Below are 23,165 nucleotides of genomic sequence, written 5' to 3'. Positions count from 1 at the left end.
GAGGTTATTTTCCTCTACTTGGCACTTTCAAGCCCACACGTGGCTAGTGCTTCCAGTGTGGGTATCCCTCATACAGGAAAGACATCAGCATAGGATCACCAAGACAGCTGAGTCCAGAGCACAGGCCCTACAAGGAGAGGTGAGGGAACTGCATTTGTTCAGCCCAGAGAAGGGACAGCTTCTGTAGAACCTAACAGCAGCCTTCCTGGTACCTACAGGTGAGTCACTGAGAAGGTTGAGCCAGGCTGCAGCAGAAGGATGGGAGACAACTGTAGTTAGTTGAAGCAAGCAAGGTTCGAACCACATATATCAGAAAAATGTTTTTTCACCATGAAAAGGCAGGCACAGAACAGGTTGCCTGGAGAGGTTGTGTCACATTTATCCTCAGAGGACAGAGATATATGACTGGATATCCCAAAGAACCTGGTCTTATAGCTGACCCTGCTTTGGGCAGGAGGTTGGGCTGAAGACCTCCTAACAACCCTTCCAAACTGAACTATTCTCTGATTATATGATTCTAGTATTTTTCACATGCTTGGCCTCCTTATCCACCAAATTTCCACTCAGATGAGATACTTCTGGAATAATGAAACACATAATACTCTCTCTTCTTTGTATAATCATTTTTATCTCTTCAGGATGTAAAATGGGACATAGTAAACTGACAAGTCTGGAGCAAAAAGAATCAGCAAGTATTTGGACAACTGGGACCACGTTCTATCAAGGACTTGGAATCTATAACCTGATACCTGTGTACTACATGTGGCCTAGGAGTATGCTACTCCTGTTTTCTGATAAAAAGGCCCTGTAAAACGTATTCTAGCAACTGTAGGATGTGCTGTGTATTTTTTAAAAAATATCATAATTTGTTATGAAATAAACCAATTTAACATATATCAGTGCCACAATATGAAGGACAGGAGGAGCTGACAGCAACAACAATACTTGCTTTTTCAATTATCAGATACTTAGTTACTGGCAGCCTGTCTAAGACTATTGGGCATATCAGAAGAAAAAAAAATAAATCAGTAACTAAACTTATTCTAACACCTCAAACTGTCCACCTGAAGTGACAAGATGCAGTTCTCCAAACATCACTCTGTATCAGCACCAAATACCTGTCAGTTGTTCACAGTGTTGTTCACAGTGCTTACTCATGCAAGATACAGCAAGGGCCACAACATCTAATGGTTTTCTGGTAACTATTGATTTTTTTTCCAAAACGCTTAATAGTTTTCCAATTTGACTCAAATAGAATTTGTGTGTAACAGAGGCCAAATCAATGTCCTTTGTTTTGAAGAAGATTACTTTACCATGACAACTATTTAGCTTTGAGCTGGGAAGTGTTAATCTCCTAAATTGGAAACAACTGAATTTCTGAAAAGAATTTCCTTCACTCTCAATCAACAGCACATTTTTAATTGAGATGGTTCAGAAAAAATTGTTTTAAATAGCTATTACTAACAGGACATCAAGTTTAAACACGTTTTTATATAAAATATCACTAAAGAGCACACAGGGAATTTTTAAGATCTATTAGTGTTCTGTACCTACCAGAAGAATGTATTAGTTTGTTCTGCAGCGTATCTTATGACTTCACAAAACATAAGAACTATCACAACCAACGTAACAATACATCAGATGATAATAATTTATACTTTAGAAGAAGCAATGTAGAACAGCAAAAGCCTACTGAAAACTACTAGTTTCAGCGTGTGCTTCTCTTGTCTAAGCTCAGTGTGTCTTCTTGGTAGAAATATATTTTAACTGGATTTCTGTTAAGCTTTAGAGTGAATTTACAGCAAGTTCAAAAAAAGCAAAAACCAAACACCCAACCAAACAACCCCACCCACAAGCCTGCTTTTGCACTTTATCCAGTCAGTTTTAGTCTATATAGCAATCAAAACATATGCCTGAGAACTCACCACTTTATATTACATTTTGCACAGTGAACTGACAGGTGAGCAAATAAGCATTTCATAAAAACAGTATAATTATCATGGTTATGAAAACCATAAAGTGAACTACCTGGATCTGCCAAACCAGTTGTTTCTAACAATATATAGTCAAATTTTCCTCTCCTTTGCATCAGGTTCTCAATAGCCTTCACACCATTGTCCCTGTAAGAAGAAACAATTAAACCGAAAAACAGACAAAACAAGCTAAAACATGTATAAACGTGTATCTTCTGATGCAGAACACAGTGTCAGTACCATCAAAGCAAAGGCCTGAGTCAGGACTTAGTCTACAGTGAAAATCCAGTCATCAAGCTGCTGCTCTAATATTAGGCAAATCGTAGTTTTCTGTTACATTTTAGTCTGAAAATAGTATTTGCCTACTCCCAACAGGTATATAAAGGTAATTTAAATGAAGATTTGTTTTCAAACACTGAAAACCCTGTAAAGGACAGTAGGACTGTGTAAACTATTTGGTTTGGCATCTGAGACTACGAAAAGAAAGGGGTGCATGGAGGGAGGTGGGAGAACGGAACCATGTTCTCCTGCCTTTCCACCTCACCTACAAGAAAATTAAGATGTGTCATTTACTCAAATCTCAACTGATGAAGGCAGCCTGAAGGAGAAATGTATGGCATTTTACATAAGAAACCAATGCATATAAAGCACAGCAGCAATGGCAGCATTCCTTACATCCCAGAACACAACGCAGAAGAGCCTTCTGTTTTCCACTTACTATCCCAATTTAAGGCATAGGACCAGTTCTTCCAAATTTTCAGGACAAACAGGCCATCACCTTTATTACGAACTCAGCAAAAACAATCCAGCATTCAAACAAACAGGGTAAAAACATGTCCAGGAAACAAATACACTCTGGCTTTTTCATGTGACCACCAGCTTATAATTTGGAATATTGTGTTTCATTAGGTCACCAAAAGGTTTCCCTCCACCCTTTCTGTGTTACACAATATTCAAGTATTAACCAACATACAGAGAAAGAAACAGAGTAAGTATTCAATGTGGAAATTAGGAAACTTGAGTCCTAGTTCCAGCCTCCCTGAGTCTTTAGCTCTCTACATAAAAGCATGAAATACTAACAGAAGAGGGAGAGCTCCCTACCCTGTGATACCCCAATGGCATATAAGTTGGTGTTTAGATCATTTTTCTGAAAGACATTAAGTCCAAATCCAGTAAGGCAACAAAAGGAAATAAGATTTCTGTCTCCCAAATTCCAATTCTTGTTTTACTTGACAAAAGAAGTCTCAATCAATACTACCATCAGTTTTAGGAATCAAATCCTGGATGTCGTCTTTCCTCAATTCCCCCAAAACCCACTGTAAGAACTTGTACAAAGTCCTTCCTTACTTTACTGAACAGCACAGGCAGCCATTTCTGAGCTCCAGCCATTCTTCATAGAGTTCTCCCCCTTGACTGATTGCCAGGGATTTCTCCAAGGCACTTCCTGGAAATACAAGTAGTACTATAATTTTAATCTACAAATTTGCATGACAATGCCTATAAAAGAGGTATGAAAGATTCAAGCTGGTATACATTTTTTAATTGTATTTTTCTCTTCTGAGACCATGTTTCTGACATGTTCTTCAGAAATTAGTATTTTCCATTTTATGGGAAATTTAAGAGCCAAAGTTAAGTTGGTTCTACAAAGACAAAAATCCAGAGGATGAAAGTACAGCATAAGTGCCACCAACTTTGCTAAAAGAAAGGGAAGTCAGGCTCTACCTCCATATCAAATAAAGGCTCTGTCTACACATTTTATTTTAGGCTCCACGACCAGAAAAGTGACATGCATCTTTGTTGATGAAAGCAAACAAACAAACCATCACCAACACAGTGCAAACTGTAAGCAACACTGCCTATGGTATGGATATTAAGTTATAGCCCTAACAATTAAAAATACTGAGAAGGAAAGCAAAGAGTTTAAAGAATCATAGACACCAAGCATGCACCTCCCCATTTTCTTGGTCTAGGATAATCTGTGATCTGCAAGTGGCTGAGGGGAAAGGAAAGAAAATATTAACTACCAACATGTTATTTTAATTTCCATTTGCTTGAAACCGAGTAGAACAAATGGAGGTATAGCACTTTCAACAGGGTGATATATTAATTTACTGAGGGACTGAATTTATGTACAAAACAGATTAATGCATAGCATTATTTTACGAACACCAGTCAAAGTCAAAAGACTTTTTGCCCTTCTGAAGGCTATGAGGTATGTCAATAATCTCAGTAACGGATTTAAAACCACAATGTTCTTGACTTCCAGAAATTGTATATATTTGTCATTTTATGGCTAAAAACCCTGTTTCTGCAGGTTTACATACCTTCACCAAACTCATTCAGAATAACTGCTATTCTTTTGTTATGCTGTTCCGTCAGTATGTAATTTAGAAGAGTTGTTTTCCCAGCTCCTAGAACACAGACCACATTTCTATTAAAATGTTAAGAAAAACTTAGATTTTCAAATAAGAAGCAAATACTGTTGTGCACACGCACACTTCAGACAAATCTGGTCTCTTCTGAAACATAACTTTTCATTCTTGTATCCTGCATTCTATTATAACACTGTAAAAATTAATTTGTAGAAATATTTGACCCCATCAAACTATCTGCACATTAAATCTCCGCTTTAGAAGACCCACAGTTTTCCATTCACTAAGTGTCAGTGCTTGATAAACTTGTAAGTCCTCACCAGCTAGGCAGCTTTTTCCTAGAAAACTCATTTTTATGTTTCTCTCAACAAAAGGCGCACTTATTCTTCTCCCTCCCGCTGACTTTTCTGACTAGCTCTTTTAGCATCAGTAATCGCTGATGTGCTACTGCCATTACATGAGGCCTTGTTAAGCGAGGTGTTCACAACTGCTGTAACACCACATTACTAACAGTTCCATCCCATGCACAAGGTCATAACTAGGGGAATTTGGTAAAACAATCTTCCTTCTCTGCCCTTACATTTTTGCGAGAGCATGATGCAAAACAAAGCTGAACAGGGCCGACGATCCTAAATTTAACCTGATCTTTACTACACGTTACTACATTTGAAGCTCCCGACAACTGTGCTGGTTTAAGAGCGGGGGGCTGAACCTCACCGTCGTTAAGACTGCAATTCAGTCTGCGTTTAACTGAGGCAAATACGTTACACTGTTCTGATGTTAAGGGGCAAAAAGCGATTCGTCAAGCATGACCAGAGCAAACCGGACCCCGAAAACAGGCTGGTAAAAGCAGCAACAGGAGCTTGCACACCTGCTGAACACTGCTCTGCAAATCTAACTGGACCCGCGCTCCCCAGGAGCGGCGTGAGGACACGCCGCAGAACACGCGGGACGAGCGGCGCTAAGGGCTCCTTCCCGCCACGCCCTCAGGGTCTCGCTTACCCACCCAACTCGCGGGCACGGCAGCTGCCGTCAGACCCGCCGGGGCACCTTCTCCGCCCGCCGGCCGGCGTGCGGGCCGCCCCGCAGCCCAGCGCCCCAGCCTCTCCCTTAGGGGCTTCCCGACGCCAACAAAGCGGAGCCCGCAGGCCTGCCGTACAGCTCTTCCCGGCGCCGGCAAGCGCGGCAGGCCGCTCCTCACCCAAGTACCCCGTGATGATCGTCACGGGGATCTTGCTGCTGGGGCTGGACTGGGTCTCCTCCGCGCCGCCGGCGTCTATCGGGACCAGGTCGGGGCAGTCTTCGTCCTCCATGAGAGCTCGGGCCCCCGCAGCCCGGCGCAGCCCCAGCTAGGGAAGAGGGAGAGGCAGAAGCCGGCGATGCGGCGGGGCCAGCCGGGGCAAGGCGCCGCTCTCCCCTCAGCCGCATGCCCGCCCGCCCGCCCGCCCTCTCCCCCGCAGCCCCGGCGCCAGCCGCCACTCACCCGCGCCCGCCCGACGTCACGCGGCCCACGCCACAGGCCCGGCCCGGGCGACAACAGCGCGGTCACGCGCCTCCCCTCAGCGCCTGCGCCTTGGCTCTCAGGGCGGCCTCCCGCCGAGTTCTGCGGCGCAGGCGCAGCAGGAGGGACGGCGGGGCGGGGCGGGGGACTGGCCGTTAGCTGTCCGTTAACGGCCGGCGGCTGGGCGGCCTGAAGGGGGGGGGGTATTGCGGTGGCCTGCCTCCCGTCAGGCGGCCCCTCCGCCCGCTACTCCTCCTCCTCCGCCCGGTCTCGGGAAGAGGAGTGTCGGTTCTGACCCAGGGGGAACGCTGAAGACGTCCCGCTGTGGTTAGCGGACCTTGTGCGGCGTGGATGTGCTGTCTTTCGTTTACAGCCAAGTCAGGCTACAAATCGCATGCCAGCGCTCTCTGTTTTCCATTAGATACGGTGGGGAGGCATGGACCCTTACAGGACCTGTCTACGGTTAGCAACAGTGTTGTAAACTCCATAGTTTTTTGTGGACCATAGGTTTAGCGAATCGGTAATATACCTTCCATTTCTAAACACCAAAAGGTGTAAATGTAATAGTATTGGGGGAGGCACGGAGCAGCGGTTTGCCTGATGCATACTTACGTGTGCATACTGCTCAAAACCCAGGTGTGGTCCTCTGCTCTCGATATAAGTTCCAGTAGCAGCGGTTTGACAACAGGCTGATAAAGTATGTTGGGCTTCATCTTGTTTGTATGTTTGTTGGCTTGTATGGCAGTACATATACTTAGTATTTGTCCTTGAATCTTCTTGTGTAGGTTAAAACATTCCTTTTAACACCAGTGATACCTGATAATCCACTCTAAATAGTTCGCATTTACTTCAGTCATTCTAGGAAGCATGTAAAAGTCTGGTCTAAAAAAATGATCAAATACTTACATAATCCATTAATTCAGCTTGTCCTTGGGAGATAAAACTGTGTTTATTCCAACAGAAATACCTATCATTACGTGATTGTCCAGATAGTAAGTTCAAAAGAAAATTATTAAAATCTTGATTTGTGAGAAAAATGTGGGGTTTTGCTTAGGTTGTAGTTAAAATAACTCATGTTGTCCTACCCTATAAATCTTCCACCAGCTCTGTGGAATGTCAGCAGCAGCACAAGTGTGAAACTTTTGAGTTTAGCAAGGTGGCAGGCTTAGGGATCTCTAGTAAATAAGAGTGGGTGACAATCAGTTGTGGAGTTCCTGTTTCCTTAACTGTGGAAAGCAGTAAATCTCATCCATTCATGAGAGGGTATAAGTTTATAGTCTGTTGATTTGTATAACTGCAGGACTAATACATGGTAAAATGCATTTTTTTGCATTCTTCTTTCAGCCACACAGGTCATTGCTTTGTATGACGCTTCCTGTTTTAAAGGAGAAACCTGATCAGGTTCACAAAGCTGTATCTGTTAGAACCCTAACCTATGGTATATGTTTTTGCTGTCCTGAGACTGCTCAACTTTACATAGTTCTGTTATTAAGGGATTGATTAAGAAAAATATTTAAGATTTTCACTGCAAGAAAGCTGTGGGGTGAATGAAGAAAAAAGCAGAAAGGTGTTGGGAACTAGCAGGCTAGAGTCACAGAGCATATAAAAGGCTGTAAGCTGTCTTTCAAAAATGACACTATTTGTAATGCTGAAATTTCACTTACATGTCAGTGAGACACCTGGTATTGGGGAAGAAAAAGGTGATGAAACCAGTGTCCTGGTGTTCTGCTTTTCATCAGTTCACATGACACTGCTCTTTTTTTTTTTCTATTTTTTTTTAAACAAAATTATCTAAAATAAATACTGTGGTTTCTGGGTTTCCTTTTGCTTTCTTTATATATTCAAACATTAGAATTTTGCTGTTAAGTATTAACTGTCTTTGTGTTTCTACTGAACTGTGTAATAAAGCCTACTTTGTAAAGATAAATGCAGAAACTGCATATTTTATTATGGTGGCAGCTAAAATGAGCGCAGCAAACCTAAATCTGGGTGGCACAGTTGGAGTGTTTTATTCTAGGGTATCTGTAGACCAGACATAAAACATCAGAAAGCAGTAAAGTGTTGGTGGGTACCAGGAGGTCATATTTAATAATTACTTCAGGTGTCTGCAAGTGAAATAAGCTAGTCCCTTCCCAAATACTGAAGAACTCAGTGCAAGCAAAGCCATTTGCTTCAGACTGATTTCGATGATGGACAAAAGTGTTTAAGGCTCTTTGAGGAGAATTGGGGAAGAAGACTGTAAGAGCCATGTAAATAAGGAAGAGGATGCACTGAAGAGCATTGCAACTTACTGATTCCTGATGCAGTAGCAAGGGGAGCATGGTCTGACTGAAACAACAGGAAAAGAAAACCGTTGGCATTTCAGTATAATGTGGAATATAACAGTCTTAAAGCATCATGGCTGCTGGAGAAGGAGGTTCTGTTACAGTACTAGTCTGTATAGTACAACGTAGTTCAGCATCACAGAGAAAGGAGTTGCTGCAATTTCATATGATGCCAGATTTTTTGAATGATAGTTAACCTGCAAAACAATGCGGAAACAGGGATTATATTCAGTTTTGTGATTGGCTCAGTAGCTGCTAAGCAGGCCCAGGTATATCTCAAAATATAAGCTGGTAAGCAGAGGCATAACTTTAGTATGATTTGCGTACTCCCCTGGGTACATTTACTTCTTTCTTGCCTAACTATTCCTATATTAAACTATCTCTATTTTCTTACCTGTACTTGGATTGACAGCTTCTCCTGACATCTGGACTTTATTTTTCTTTGAAGAATGCAGATTATTCACATGTCATGTAAGAGAAGGAAGATCCTACTTCAGTCAGCGCACCTGCTTTTTTAACACTGACGCTTTTTATGACCTATGTGCTCAATATGCTCTTACAATGTGAAACTTAGTGAAACTGAGAACATTTGAATAAAGTTATGGCTTATAGTCAGGATTTAAATATCAGCATACATCATCTAGCGAGTTGCCTAAATATATGTAGGAAGACAGTGACAGTAAGAGAAAATTTTGTCAGTGTTGTCTCCGCTTAAGCTCTGTTTACTGCAGAGGTGAGCAAAAGAAACATTTCTCTTTGAGACACTCTCTGTTGAGGATCTGGCCAGTAACATTTTTAACTCTCCAGAAGAATTCGCACAGACAAATGGAAAAAGAATATATGCTTTCACATATAGTTTGGGGGTTTTTTTTTAGAGTCATGTGTTTTACAAAAAAAACAGAAGGCTGCAAAGTGATCTAAGTTCCCTTTCTCCTGTCACTAACGCAGAAATGAAACTTAAACCTAGGAATGACTTTTTTAACTTTTTTTTTTTTTTTTAAGGAAGGTTCAGTCTTTCATTGCCAGTCTATTTAATACAGTAGGAGTAATGGAAAATTACACTTCTTCTTCTGAGATTTAGCCTACTAAATTTCATATTACAATTTTGTTTAAAACAATCCCGAGTAACTCAGATTTTTAGGTACAGTCGAGACGGATGCCAGCGAAAGCACTGAACTTGACAGCATGTCAGCTTCCTTTAAGGAGAGAGTGTCTGGTTGCACCGGCTGCATTATACTCCCCAAGTCAGTGATGTTGTACAAAGGTGGAATATGAGCATACATCAACAGGCATTGTGTGTTACTGGCAGGTACTGAGATCATCACAGTTTTCCTGTTGGTGTGAACCTCCAGGCATTCTTACAAGGTAATCAGATAACTGTTATTCATTACTGAAGTTATGTACTGCTGGTGTATTTTTGCCAAGGATGCAAACTTACCATTATAAAAGATATTGAGAAAACTCCCCAACTCAGTTGCTGGTTGAGCATCAAAGGTACATCTTCTACAAATAAGCAGGTGACACTTCAAGCTTCAGCAGGGCTTTGTCATCCATCACTATCCTGGGATACAAAGTTGTGTTTAGTGATAAGCGTGATGCTGCAATACTCTATCATGCAACAGCATTCTTTGCAGGGATACCACTGCCAGTGAAGAAGTAACTGCTTAGTTACTCTTTCAAGAAAAAACATGTTTGGAAGTGTGTGGCTTAACAGAAAAAATAATCCCCTGGTAGGTGGCGTTATAGACACACCAATTATTGTCTCTTCCTGCGTTTCCCTCACTCCAGCTTGCAGACTCCCTCAAAACAATACGCAGCAGTAGCCATTTGGCCCAGATGCTCATACCCAGCCTGTGCTGTCTGTACCACCACCCAGTTGCTCTTTGTGGCTGGGCCTGCAGCTCCTCAGCCTGCCCAGGTACAGCAACCAACCGGCCGTGGACCCACCACCTCCAGGTCAGGTTGCAGGAGGAAGACCAAAGCATGGTGAGAGCATTTCAAGCCCAAGAACGAGAAGGAAGCGTGGCTTTATGACTGATTGTAGGGATGCAGGGATGCAGCAATGATTAGGACCCCCATTTGGGATGCATGCATGTGCAACAGGAGGATGGGGATGAGGAAATGGTGAATCTAAGCATGCTTTCTACCGTATCGTATACAAGACCCACCAACACCTGCTGCCATCCAAGCAAGCTAGGTTTGGAAAACCACAGTCTGTTCTGAGTTGCATTGTTTTCTTCACTTTTGATTTTTGTGCTGCCTCCACTGGCACCTGGTTTGATATCATTTTTTTAATCTCCTGACTGGAAAGATCTTGTTCTTTAAGACTTATTGTCCTAAAGGCATGATTAGACTTCATGACCTTGTGTATAGTAGGTTGGTTTGTTGCAGGAATTCAAACAGTAGTGTTTAACAATAAGCTGGAGCAGTACTATTGACAATACTTAATTGGATAAGATAGCTTAAAAAAATCAGTTTACTAATATCTCATCTGGTAGTACTCCAATGAGTTAAAACCATGTAAGCTTTCTTGATAAAATTCCTTTTTTTTCTTTTCTTCATTTTTTCCCCCAAAACAGGCAATGGAATTGCTGACATAATAGATGAAAGGGAACATTTGATGAGTATTGCTGCTCATACGCTGAATTAGGCTGCCGATGTGCATGTGACAAAATATTTTTGAGTAATCCTTTTGTCCATGCTTACCAAGAATGTATGAAGCTGCAAAATAAATAGTTGTATCATTCATAAATGGGTATTTTTGTGCAAGTTGGGATGTTATCTGCATTGCTGCTAGCTCGATTTGTGTGGACAGATTCAGGAATCAAGGAAGGTCCTAATTCATGCCATATGAGCTGTTATGATGAAGCCTGGACTCTCTTTTATAGCTTCAGTAAAAAATAAGGTCGTGGTTTCTTCTTGAGTAGTTAGCAGTTCTGGAGATACAGCTAGAAGAAGAAACATCTTCCTCTCTTAAACAAGCAAACAAAAAACAAGACCCCAAACCCAGTTAACCACAGACTTCAGCAAAGCAAGAACGTCCAGTTCCTTTCATGTGACCTGCCGTGAACAGAAAGATGGGTGTGAAATCTATACAATACTAAAACTGTTGTCTTACTGTCTCTACAACCAGACAATGCACACAATGGTTAATGGAGGTACCTGCTTTTTTTTCATTGCTTACATTTCTCCTCCTTAGCTTGTAAGTTGCTAGGATCAGAGGCATAGCACTTCATGGAAGCTTTTGAAATTAAACAATGAAAAGGATGGTTGTGGTTTTCAAAAGCAGTACTTTGAGAAACAGGAAAGACCTGGCTTCCTACTGTGGATGAGCAGCTCTTCTAGTGACAGGTTATCTATAATGCACGGTTAAGCTACCAGAAAGCAATTTCATGTGATAGCAAGGACCTACTGTACTAGTGGAGAACTGCATAACATTTTTCTCTGATTTCCCTTCTTTTATACAGGAGATAGAATGCAGTGGAACTGAGAGAGCCCACCTCAACGTGTGTAAAGAGTACATAAGAATTGTTTCTTGCCCATCCTGCAGTGGTCTAGACAGCATAGAAAATTGGCAAACTGGTGTTTATTTCATGGCTATTTCATGGCATCTTAAGGAGAGCATGGTTTACATTAATCTCTAAGCTAAAATTCTGAGAAGCAAATAGGAGAGAAGCTTCTCTGTCCACCAATTTTCTGTAGAAGCAAAGAGATTAAGTATACTAGAAAGGCCAAGATGTTAAATATTTCAGATGGATTTTGGATGCGTAGCGTTCAGCAGTGCTGAGGCCCGTAACTCCAAGTAAAGTAGGTAAGAAATGCATACCATTGATCCAGGAAAAAATCAAACATTGGGTATCTCAAATTAGGCTCTCAAAAATTGCTGTGTCCATTTGAATTATATGGGTCTATTAAAATTTTTAAAAAGGTTACATTTTTCTTGTTTCTTTCCACTTCTGAAGCAATGTGATCACAGCCACCTGTCAAAAGGCAGGTTGCACACTTTGAGGTTCTTGTAGAGCAGGAACACATCTATTAAAACCGCAGCCAGTTCATGCACTGAAGAGAGTTTTGAAGGCAGTGACAAACTTTCAACAGACACATGCAAGTGCAGACAAGAAGAAAGGTGGTGTGAAGCACGGTCAACATCTCTGACACTCAAGAGTGTTCTTGTCACCAACACACATGCCAGATCATAGCCATGTATCAGTGATTTTGTAACTAAGTGATATTTAAGTTCAAATTACAGGTAGGTAAGTGACCTTAGCTTTATCTCGGCAATGTAAAGAAAGGATAGGTGTGGTGAGTAAGTTCCGTGCAATAAAGTGTCCAATTTATTTTTCCCAAAGCAAATGTTTGTTAGTTAATACTGTTCTGTTAGTGGTAGATTTTAATGTTCTCTTTCCGAAGTTTCAGACTCATATCTGAGATCTTATTCTGCTGTAGAGCCTTGTGGGTTTTCTCCCCCTAAAATATTTGTATTTGTTTCCTTATTCAACTCTTTTTATTTACTTATGATTTTTGTTAAATCTTTTGCTTCTTCAGCCTTTCTGCACCTCCCCAAGGGCACACAGCCAGCGCTCTTCAAAAACTGTAGGGGTTAACATCCATATTTGAGACCACCCATACTTAACAGCACTCTAAAGAATGGTGAATCCTGCAGAGTAAACGGTAATTATTAGTAGCACAATTTTAGGCCTTCAGTGTTTGACAATCTTCCATTCCTTGCCTCAGACCATGCTGTTTTCCTCTAGGTACCCTCCAGCTCACTGGGAATGGAGAGTTAAGCTATGACTGCCTTTCGGCAGGTGAATCCTAATGTTGTTGCCACCAAGGCATGGATTTAGTAAAACCAGGACAACCTAAAACTGAATTGCCTCTGCTACCCCAGAATTCATCTGTGGAAACCATGTTTGGCTTTCGTTTCCCCTTTCAAATGAAGCCCGAGTTCTGCTTATCTGCAGAAGCCGTGAAATCTGCACCAAGGCTGAGAGAAAAATACCCGTCAGGAAACATCACTTTGTCACACAACCACAAGATACTTAATAAAAATGCCCTTTTGATAAAGCTGAGCTGTAAGCGCTGGTGAAGAGAACAGCAGCTGGCCTGCTCTGTGCCAAGCTGAGCTGGTATCTGGTGTTGGTACGTACCGATCCGGTGTTGGTACGTGTGAGTTTTCCTGACACACTCAAGTTGTTCAGGGGCAAGAGAAACGTCTATCCTGGGTGCAGGTGTGTGTTAGCAAAATGTCACGCCGGGTAAAGCACCGGCATCTATTTACGTCTCACACCTCACCGTCTCTGCCTGCCCCAACAGCTCCAGCCGTGTGCCGGCGAGGCCGAAGGAAGGACCCTGGCTATCTCCTCCGCCTGAGGGGCGGTGGGCGCTGCGCAGCCCTGCCCTGCGCAGCCCGGCCCGGGCTTGCCCTGCCCTGCCCTGCCCTACCCGGCCCTGCCCGCCGGCCGCGTCTTCTCCGCCGGGGGAGGCCGGGCTGCACCGGCGGCGCCCGGGGGCGGCCCGGGGCCCGTCTGGCGCCCCGCGGCGTCCGCCGCTTCCTCGTCCGCCCCCGCCGAGCAGCGCTCGCCCCCACCCCCACCCCCCCCGCCCCTGGCGGGGGTGGTGGGGGTGTCCGACACCCGCAGCGCGGCTTCCAAAAGAAAAAAGCGTTGGGGGGGGGGGATGCGCAAGGAGTTGCGGAGCTCTGCGCGTTCACACAGGTACAAGGCGCCTCGCCTCCTCCTTCCCTTCGTGCACTTGCTTAAATGCTTGCCTTCCCCGCTGCTTCCCTCCACAATACCCACGGGCGGCTCGGGGGTCGCCTGTGTTAAGCGGGGAGGGGCAATCCCTCCCACGCCGCGGCGCGCTGCCGCCGCGGCGGGCAGCCCGGGGGAGCCAGCGGGGAGAGGCGCAGCGCGCCCGGGTGGCGGGGCTGGGCGCTGCCGTCGGCGGGGCAGACGCCGGCAGCGGTGGGGAGCCAGCTGTGCACCGGGGCGGATCCCTCCCACTCCGGCCGATTTCGGTGAGGAAGGTGCGGTGCGGAAGTTGCCACCCAGAACTGTCAGAAGACCGTCGGGTTTTTTAGCCCGGAGCATGCAGTTAAGAAAAATAAAGAAATAAACCAAAGCCGCCCTTCGTGCGTACAGCCGGCGTCGGTCCTCCTCGGCCCCCGACACCCGCGGCTGCTCTCCCGCATGGCGACTTTACCCGCCGCAGACAGGAGGGCGTTCGCCCTGAAAATCAACAGGTAAGGGGCTTTCCTCGTCCCTCGCAACTCTTCCCCGCCAGCCTTAGTGGGAGACCCGGCCGAGGCGGGCGATCGGGCTGCGGGAGCGGGGGCGGGACGGCTCCTCCCCGGCAGACCGCCGTGGCGTGGAGCCGTCTGCCAGCTCCAGATAGCTGGGCTAGCCCTGCCGCCGCCGCCGCCGCCCGCTGCCGGCCAGCCCTCGGGCGGGTACCCGCCGCCCGGCTGCTCCGGCGAGCGGCGACCCTGGGGGCATCCCGCCGGTCCTCTGCTGGCCCCGGAGCTGCCGCTCCAGGGTGCGCTTCTGCCACGGAGGTCGCTCCGACGCCGCGCGGGCAGGCGAAGCCGGCTGGGTGTCCGTGTCCTCTGGCGGAGAGGAAACGTCCGGTCTCAGCCCAGGCGCTTGTTCCCCATCAGCGCTGTCCGAGCAAGCCCCGAGCCTGCTGGAGGGGCCGCTGGTTGGCGGCGGGGCGGAGGGTTGGGGTCCCTCCGCCGCACCAAGCGGCAAAACGGCGACGCTCCTAGGAAATGGAGGGGGTTTATGTAGGGCATCGATACCGCAATGACATACATCCCTGGCTTTTTTTTTTTTTCCTTTTCGCCTTTTCATCTATGAAAAGAAAAAAATCCTCCTGATGATTGAAAATAAATCTACCTTCCCCCTTCCCTCCCTAAACCAAATAAATGAGAGTTCTGCTGTTGGAATACCATACTTTTGCGACTGAGCTCACTGTCTGCTAGACTTCGGTGTCTTTTCCCAGGGAAGTGCTGACTCTCAGCTGGTCTGCACTCTGTGGTGGCAGTAAGAAACCAAGACAATTATTTGTGTATTGTTAGGTTAAAGGAAAACACAGGCCTCCTTTGCAAGTGTCTCATCATCTGAGACAGAAACTGGGTTTCCAGGGTGTTAATCTCAGTACAAGGCAACTGAATTTGCTGACAAACGGAAGAACAGATAGCGTAATGGTAATATAAACTGAGGATACGTCTCTGTGCCAGAGAGAAAAGTATGCAGAGAAACTCCACCTCCTCAGCAATTTATTGGAAGACATGGGGTTTGCAGTCACAGAGGATAAAATTAGCTCTGCCGTGATGTGCCTTTCCCATGGCAGAATACGCATCAGCGTACCTTTCTGTATGCTTTGGAAATTAATTTTAAATGTACAGTGGGATATTCACAAGAGTGAGACAACATATTGAGAAGCCATCAGATGAGCAGTTCGCTACAGGATCCTGCCACAATTCCGGATCATTTGGAGACTTTCTTGAATAAAGAGCATAACTGGCTGATATTTAGAGAGTTTGGATTATTTTCTTTCTTCCTATTTTTAGGGTCAGCCTTCTGGCAGCTTTTCCCAGCAGTGGTGATGGTCACTGTTCATCTGACTAAAACATTACAAAGTAGTGGACTCATAACGATTAATCTGGCTTCATTTCACAAAGGCTTGCAAAAGTTTTGCTAGTAAGAATGGTTGTGAAATTAATTTGTTGTTATAATTTTTTATATTTCTTCTTCTTTTGATTCAATAGTGAAATATTCAATATTTTTGTAGCAAATTAAATGTTCAAATATTTTAATCATCATGTTCTGAATATGATTCCGGTTTAACAATCTGCATGCTTATTTTACGAGTAGGAATATTCACTTTTACACAGTATAGTAGACATAGCATATATTTGCTAGCAGAACATTGTGTTTCCCTTTCTTCAAAAGGAGCAGGTCATTCTTACATGACTAAAGTACAGTTTGTTCTACTGACAGTAGTCATGTATCTTCACAAGCAGTGTTTTTAATGTGGTGTGTGTTTTGGGTTTTTTAAAAGGATTTTTCAAAATAAGAGGAATAATAGGTCAGTGTGTTAGCCTCCTTGCCTGTACATAAAAGGCTAATTTACAGCTATAAAATTTTGTTCCTCTTTCTTCAGAGTTCCTGAGTTTACTTCTTCAAAATGCAACTCTTAGTGAAAGTTGGACGTTACTGGCAAGGCATCATTTACAGGAGTTATTACACTGCCTGCATAATTACTTTCCTTTCACTACAAATTCGCATGCAAGCTCTTCTCTTTCTCACTCTTTCTCTTGCCAGTGGCTTGACTAAGCTATATACTGTTTTTATGAGGACCAGCAGAATTTTAGGCTCTGCACTGGTTCCTCAGTACAATGACATCAGCTTGTCTCCCTCCTAGTTACATAAGGTTTATCCTGGATGTTTGGTGAAGCGTGACCACCCGATGAACTATGCTAAACACTTTTCTGTAAAAAAATTAACAATGGTGTGATCTGAAATGTTGTGTTTGTGGTCTTGTCACGTTTTAAAGTTAGTGTGAGTTATCGATCATGAGCACTGGAACTGGATGCAGATGCTTCTGGAACACCTGTTACATGACAAGCATCACATTTGTTTAAAACAAGGTCAAACTTTAAAAAACAGGCCTTCAAATGCCTTCAAACCTGTAAGCTGTGTATGCAACCTGCCCGCGTAACCATGTCTTCCTACCTCTTTATTCTTCTTTCTACCCATCTGGTGTCTATTGCCCCAACCTGTTGCTTCCTGCCTTTTTTTTAATCCTGCAAAGACTTGCACATATGTTTTTAATGCATGTATGTGAGTAGTTCCTTCTGTTTTAATGGGATAACTTTTATGTATAATGATATTCATCTCATATGTAAAAGTGAAGGAGCAAGCCTTTAGCGTCCCTAACATTAGGCAGCTTTCCTCCTACTTACTTGTGTATTACCCAGAGCTCAGTTGCTGAAAACTGAGCTGGACCTCAGAAAATATCCTCTTGAAATAACTTTTTTTTATTACATGAGAATTTAAATTTCTGTCCAACTTTATACGTTCTTCAAAATGAAGCCTATACTATCACTTAAAAGTAAGTTGTAACTGTCTTTCCAAATGGCCTCCTGCACTGGACAAAGGAAGGGGAAGAAAACCCTCATTAATGTGCAACACTAAGACACCTTTAAGGTGCCCTCCGACAGTGTTAGGTGTCTGTGGTGGTTGGAAGCCAGCACAGGACATGAAAAACCAGATCATCCTTTTTGAGTTGAGTCCTAGATAGTAATTAGAAGGTATCTGGATTGTGTGTTGTAAATGTGTCTACTTTCCAATCGCAGTATTTATACCAGAAACAAAGAAAATTGAAAAATAATTTTGCAAACTGCTGAGAGAAAACAACTCATCATTGCTAAAAGTGTGGGCTCTAACATGTACCAGCTGAGCAGTGTACGTCTGAGAGACCACAAAAGTTGAATTTTAATCAGTTTGCCTCAGTAGTGTGTTAGGATGAACACAGAATTCATGGAAGATATCTTCTATTTTTATTACTTTTATTTAGCTAGTGTTGTGTACTATTTTACCTTCTACATAGATCTTTCAGTAGTAAGTACTTGTTTTGATTTCAACTGAAGAAAACTGTGCTTTAGGCACCTACCTAGGGCCCTGGCCACCAGTGCTATACATTGAAAACATTTCAACACATAAATTACAAAACAGAAAACTATCAAGAGCAGCAATACAGCTCCCTAACACATCACTTAAATTTCAGTCATGTGACTCATGCAATTAAAACCACTCCCAATAGACATACTCAACTGTTTCTACAGACAACCAATGTTTGCATTTTACAACTGTTATAAAACACGTTTTTAGCATTTACTTCTATCATTTCATTTCCTTGAAATTGTCCAGTCGCAAACAAAATTTTCTTTTCCTCTTCCAGTTTTAATAAGTATACATAAGAATGAATTGACTTGCATAGATTTATATGTAAAAAAACAAGCAACCCACACTACCAATATTAAAGCAAACATTTAGCTAAAGATTGCAAATTTCAAAAAGCCTATGATAAAAGTCAAACCCCTACCTCATTCTCAAATTGTACCATGAATTCTAGGTTACATTAATGATGACATTTAAATTATTTCTACCTGAAATGAAAAGGTAATCTTCAGCCTAATATTGTACAAATCTCAGCCCTGAAAGTTGACAAGAAATTACCCTAAATGGCAAAGGCTGTTACAGAGGGGTCAGGCACAGTGCAAAATAGTTTCAGTGGCAGAACAGGCCATTTCCTATGTGCTCTGATAGCAGATTTCTGTTCAATGCAACCCCTTTATGGGGTTGAGGCCAGCATCTTTTGACTGAATTTCAATAAAACCCTTGTTATATGGATATAATAAAGTGTTAATTACTTAAAAGCATTGTTGAGACTCCATTATATAGACCAAGCTATTTCTTTTAATTAATTTTTCTTTTTAATCTTTAAATATATTAAGTAAGCTGCAGGGAGTACCTCAGTCCTTTGTATGTACAATAGATTTATGTAGTAAGTATAAAGGTCTAGGGCGTTTTTAAAAAGATGTGGTAAATTCTCACAGTAAGTTTCTTAACATAAAGTAATACATTATAAAAGCCTTAATAAAAGTACCAGTCTGCTAATAGCGAAGGCATTTTCCATGTGTTTGCTGCATACCTAAAATGCACGTTCATACTTTATCAACTTTTAAAAGCTGCTTGTAGATACGTCCTTCTTATCAAGTACGACCATTGTGCCATAGCCTTATAATATGTAATGTCAGGACAATGGCAGTACTAAAAATCCTGTGTTTGTTTTTACTGAGTCAGCCTAATTCAAGAGAGTCACAAAGCAGAGCATACTTGATGAAAGGGTTGAATCCTGCTTTAATGAGTTGCACCCTGGGAATCTATCTAAGTGAGGATAACTCAAGTTAATAAGCCTTTGCAGGTTTATATTCAAGATGGTTTTTTTGAACAATCGAATAATAACCCATTTGAAGTAATCTAAAATCCATGCCATAAATATACAGTGTACAATGGCTTTTAAGAGAGGTTAAAAAATTCCTATTTGTAATTGCTATGGGAAAAGACTACTTCTTACATACTACATGTGTGAAATAGTAGTGTTTTTTTATTTGGTACAGAGAATATTAAACAATAATAACAGATTAAAGATAAAAAAGTAGGATGTATAGAAGTTTCATATGTTACATATAACAGTAACAGTTTATATAGTAAATGGCCAGTTTTCTTAGACTTCCATAAAAATAAATGAGAAGCTCATTTTTTCAATCCTTTGGAGAAAATTACTTGGAGTTGCATGTGCAGGGAGTATAAAGATTGGGTTTACATCTTAGAACCATAGAAAGGTTTGTGTTGGAAGGCACCTTAAGATCACCTAGTTCCAACTCCCCTGCCATGGGCAGGGACACGTTCCACTAGATAGGTTGCTCAAAGCCCCATCCAGCTAGACCTTGAACATTTCCGTTGATGGACCATCCACAACTTCTCTGGCCAGCCTGTTCCAGTGGTTTACCACCTTGATTGTACAAAATTTCTTCCTTATATCTAGCCTGAATCTGTGCTCTTTTAGCTTGAGACATTACCCCTTGTCCTATCGCTACAGGCCCTATTAAAAAGTCTCTCTCTGTCTTTCTTAAAAGGCCCCTTTAAGTATTGAAAGGCCACAGTAAGGTCTTACCAAAGCCTTCTCTTCTCCCGGCTAAACAACCCCAACTCTCTCAGGCTTTCTTCACGGAAGTGGTGCTCTAGCCATCTGATCATCTTCATGGCCTTCCTCTGGACCTGCTCTAAGAGGTCCATGTCCTTGTTGTACTGGAGGCCCCAGAGCTGGATACAGTACTCTAGGTGGGGTCTCACCAGAGCAGAGTAGAGGGGCAGAATCATCTCCCTTGACCTGCTGGCCACGCTTCTTTTGATGCAGCTCAGGATACGGTTGGCTTTCTGGGCTCCAAACACACATTGCTAGCTCATGTCCAATTTTTCATCCAAGATCCCCAAGTCGTTCTCCGCAGGACTGCTCTCAATTCCTTCATCCCCCAGTCTGTACTGATCTTGGGGATTGCCCTGACCCAGATGTGGGACCTTGAACTTGGCCTTGTTGAACCTCATGAGGTTCACATGGGCCACCCCTTAAGCCTGTCAGGGTCCCACTGGATGGCATCCCTTCCCTCAGGTGAAACAACTGCAGAACTCAGCTTGATGTTGTCTGCAAACTAGCTGAGGGTGCACTCAGTCCCGCTATCGATGTCATTAATGAAGGTATTAAATAGTATTGGTCCCTGTACTTACCCTTGAGGAAGACCAGTTGTTACTGGTTTCCATTTGGATATTGAGCTGTTCACTGTAACTCTTTAGATGTGGCCATCCCACTAGTTCCTTAACCACCTAACAGTCTGTCCATCAAGTCCGTGTATGTCTCTCTAATTTAGAGGTAAGAAAGTTGTGGAGGACCATACAGAAGTCCAGGAAGATGACATCAGTTGCTCTTCGCTTGTCCACTCATGCAGTCACTCCATTGTAGAAGGCCACTGGATTAGTCAGGCACATCCTGCCCTAGATGAAGCCATGTTGGCTGTCTTTAATCACCTCCCTGTATTCCATATGCTTTAACAGAACTTCCAGGAGAATCTGTTCCATTATCTTGCTGGGCTCTGAGGTAAGGCTCACTAGTCTTCTTCCTGCATACTAGTTTTCTTGGAGAGCCTTTTAATTTGGCTATAGGAAATACTGGGGTGGTTGTCCTTCAGGAAAATCATTTTCCTTTTTCACCTTTCATTAACTTTTATATTCATTTTTTTCCAGTTTTTCAGCTGAGTTCAACATGTGTTTTCTCCCAATTGCCATTTCCGGTTTACAGGGATAGATTATAAAGTGACGAAACTATCTGCTCCTTTCTTTCACAGAGTCACAGAATGGTTGAGGTTGGAAGAGACCTCTGGAGGTCATCTTGTCCAGCCCATCTGCTTAAGCAGGGACACTTAGACCTGGCTGCCCAGTTCAGATGGCTTTTGAAGACTTCCAAAGAGGCAGACTCTGCAACTTCTCTGAGCAACCTGTGCTGGGGCTTAGTCACTCTCATAATAAAAAAGTGTTTCAGGTGGAAACTCCTGTGTTTCAGGTTGTGCCCACTGCCTCTGGTCCTGTCACTGTGGACCACTGAAAGGAGCCTGACTCCGTCTTCTTTATGTTCTCCCTTCAGGTATTTGCATACATTGATAAGATGCCTCCTGAGCCTTCCCTTCTCCAGGCTGAACAGTCCCAGCTCTCTCAGCCTTTCCTCTTAGGAGAGATGCTCTGATCCCTTCATCACCTTTGTGGCCCCTGGCTGGTCTCTCCTCAATATGTCCATGTCTCTCTTGTACTGGGAAGCCCAGACTTGCACACAGAACCCACGCATGTCTCACCAGTACTGAGCAGAGGGGAAGGATCATTGGCAATATTCTGCCTAGTGCACCTCAGGATAACATCAGCCTTCTTTGCCACCAGGGCACATTGCTGGCTTACATTCAACTTCGTTGAAGTCATGGTCTCCTAGGACCAACGTGGTCCTCTAGGACCTCCAGGTCCTTTTCTGCAAAGCTGCTTTCTGGCTGGGTGGCCCCCTGGCATATATTGGTGCATGGGGATGTTCCAAGTGCAGGGCTTTGCACTTCTCCCTGCTGAACTTCATGAGGTTCCTGCCAGTCAATTTCTCCAGCCCGTTTTGGTCCCTCTGAAGGGCAGCATGACCCTCTGGTACATCAGCCACTGCTACCAGTTCTGTGTCATCACCAAACTTGCTGAGGGCACACTCTGCCCCATCATCCAGATCATTAATAAAGATGTTAAACAGGACTGGACCCAGTATTGACCTGGGGTATTCTGCTAGTTAATGGCCTCCAGCTAGACTTCATGCCACGGATCACCACCCTGTGGGCCTGTTCAGCCAGTTTTCAGTCCAACTCGCTGTCCACTCATCCAGCTAGTACTTCACCAGCTTTAGACATCAGTTCCCTTTGGACATAATGAAGAACACAATCTGCTTAGTGTTACTTCTTCCCAGAAAAAGTCACTCCTGTCTTCCTGACTTAATGCAAGCCGATTTCTAATAGCTTTTTATGGCATCATTGTCTTGGTGTCTTCTGGATTTGTGTTCAGCATAGGAAATAGGTTGTACATGGCTCCAAAGCAGGTGCAGAAGAGGGAGAGAAGACAGGGAGCTGTGTTCCTTCATACGGTATTCATAAAAGCTGATCCCTGCTTCAGCCTCTGCACATAGGTGCTTTACCTCCCATCCCACCACTGTTTAGATGCAAGGCAATCTGAGTGTGCAGAAAAGATAAGGAGGAATTGAGACCATGGTTTCATCCCTGTTGTATCAGTTATGAGTGCTCACTGCATGTGAATGACTAAACAGCCATTTAATACCTCAGATGGCTCCTTTCTTACATATATTAATTAACCTGTCTCTTCTTTTGGGACATTTTTACAGGTGGTATTCCACTCCAAGGGAGGGATGTATCCTGTGGGAATAACAACCTTCTAAATCTACCACAAAGTCAAGAATATTAAAGCAGGCTACGGATGGATCCTATCTATTGTAAATAGCTCTAAAGCTAATAGAGGGAACTTCCTAATGCCTGTTACATTATCTTTTCATCAGCCCTAAGGATAATTCATTTGCCTTTGCTAGGGAGTTTCCAGTGAGCAGTCAAATTAGACTAAATCTATGTCAGTGCAGTGCTTCTAAACATGTTTTACAACCACACTTGAGCAAATGACAAACTCAAGTGGTATACAGTTTGATTGGTCACTATGTATAACTGAAACCAGTATCAGCTGATTTGCACCTCACATTCTGGCATTGATAATTGTTGCTTTTAAGCCCAACTATATCAAAGCCTGTCTGCATCCACACAGCCTGCTGAATTATACCTGGGAGCAAGCTG

The 23,165-nt window shown here is 43.3% G+C and overlaps 2 protein-coding genes across 6 annotated transcripts in view; one reads left to right on the top strand and one right to left on the bottom strand.

Annotated features, from left to right (window-relative positions):
• LOC126035897 (COBW domain-containing protein 1-like) overlaps positions 1-5,937 on the bottom strand; it is a 36,726-nt gene extending 30,789 nt beyond the window's left edge. For 2 of the 4 annotated variants that reach the window (XM_049794973.1, XM_049794972.1), the window contains exons 1-4: positions 5,547-5,774; positions 4,298-4,384; positions 3,321-3,417; positions 2,029-2,120 (exon numbers count right to left, since the gene is read on the bottom strand). In XM_049794973.1, the coding sequence (XP_049650930.1) occupies positions 2,029-2,120; positions 3,321-3,417; positions 4,298-4,384; positions 5,547-5,658 (388 nt within the window). In that variant the 5' untranslated portion in view covers positions 5,659-5,774. Of the gene's footprint in view, positions 1-2,028; positions 2,121-3,320; positions 3,418-4,297; positions 4,385-5,546; positions 5,775-5,828 lie in introns of those variants that run through there. The other 2 variants (XM_049794971.1, XM_049794974.1) reach the window with 2 other exon arrangements.
• Positions 5,938-14,162: 8,225 nt separating this feature from the next.
• The window catches only part of DOCK8 (dedicator of cytokinesis 8), a 98,044-nt gene continuing 89,041 nt past the window's right edge, over positions 14,163-23,165 (top strand). For both annotated transcript variants that reach the window (XM_049795314.1, XM_049795313.1), the window contains exon 1: positions 14,163-14,414. In XM_049795314.1, the coding sequence (XP_049651271.1) occupies positions 14,362-14,414 (53 nt within the window). In that variant the 5' untranslated portion in view covers positions 14,163-14,361. The remainder of the gene's footprint in view (positions 14,415-23,165) is intronic.

This window comes from Accipiter gentilis, chromosome Z, assembly GCF_929443795.1.
Source record: "Accipiter gentilis chromosome Z, bAccGen1.1, whole genome shotgun sequence".
NCBI lineage: Eukaryota > Metazoa > Chordata > Aves > Accipitriformes > Accipitridae > Astur > Astur gentilis.
Note: the sequence above shows the minus strand (reverse complement) of the source record. Positions and strands in the feature narration are given on the sequence as shown.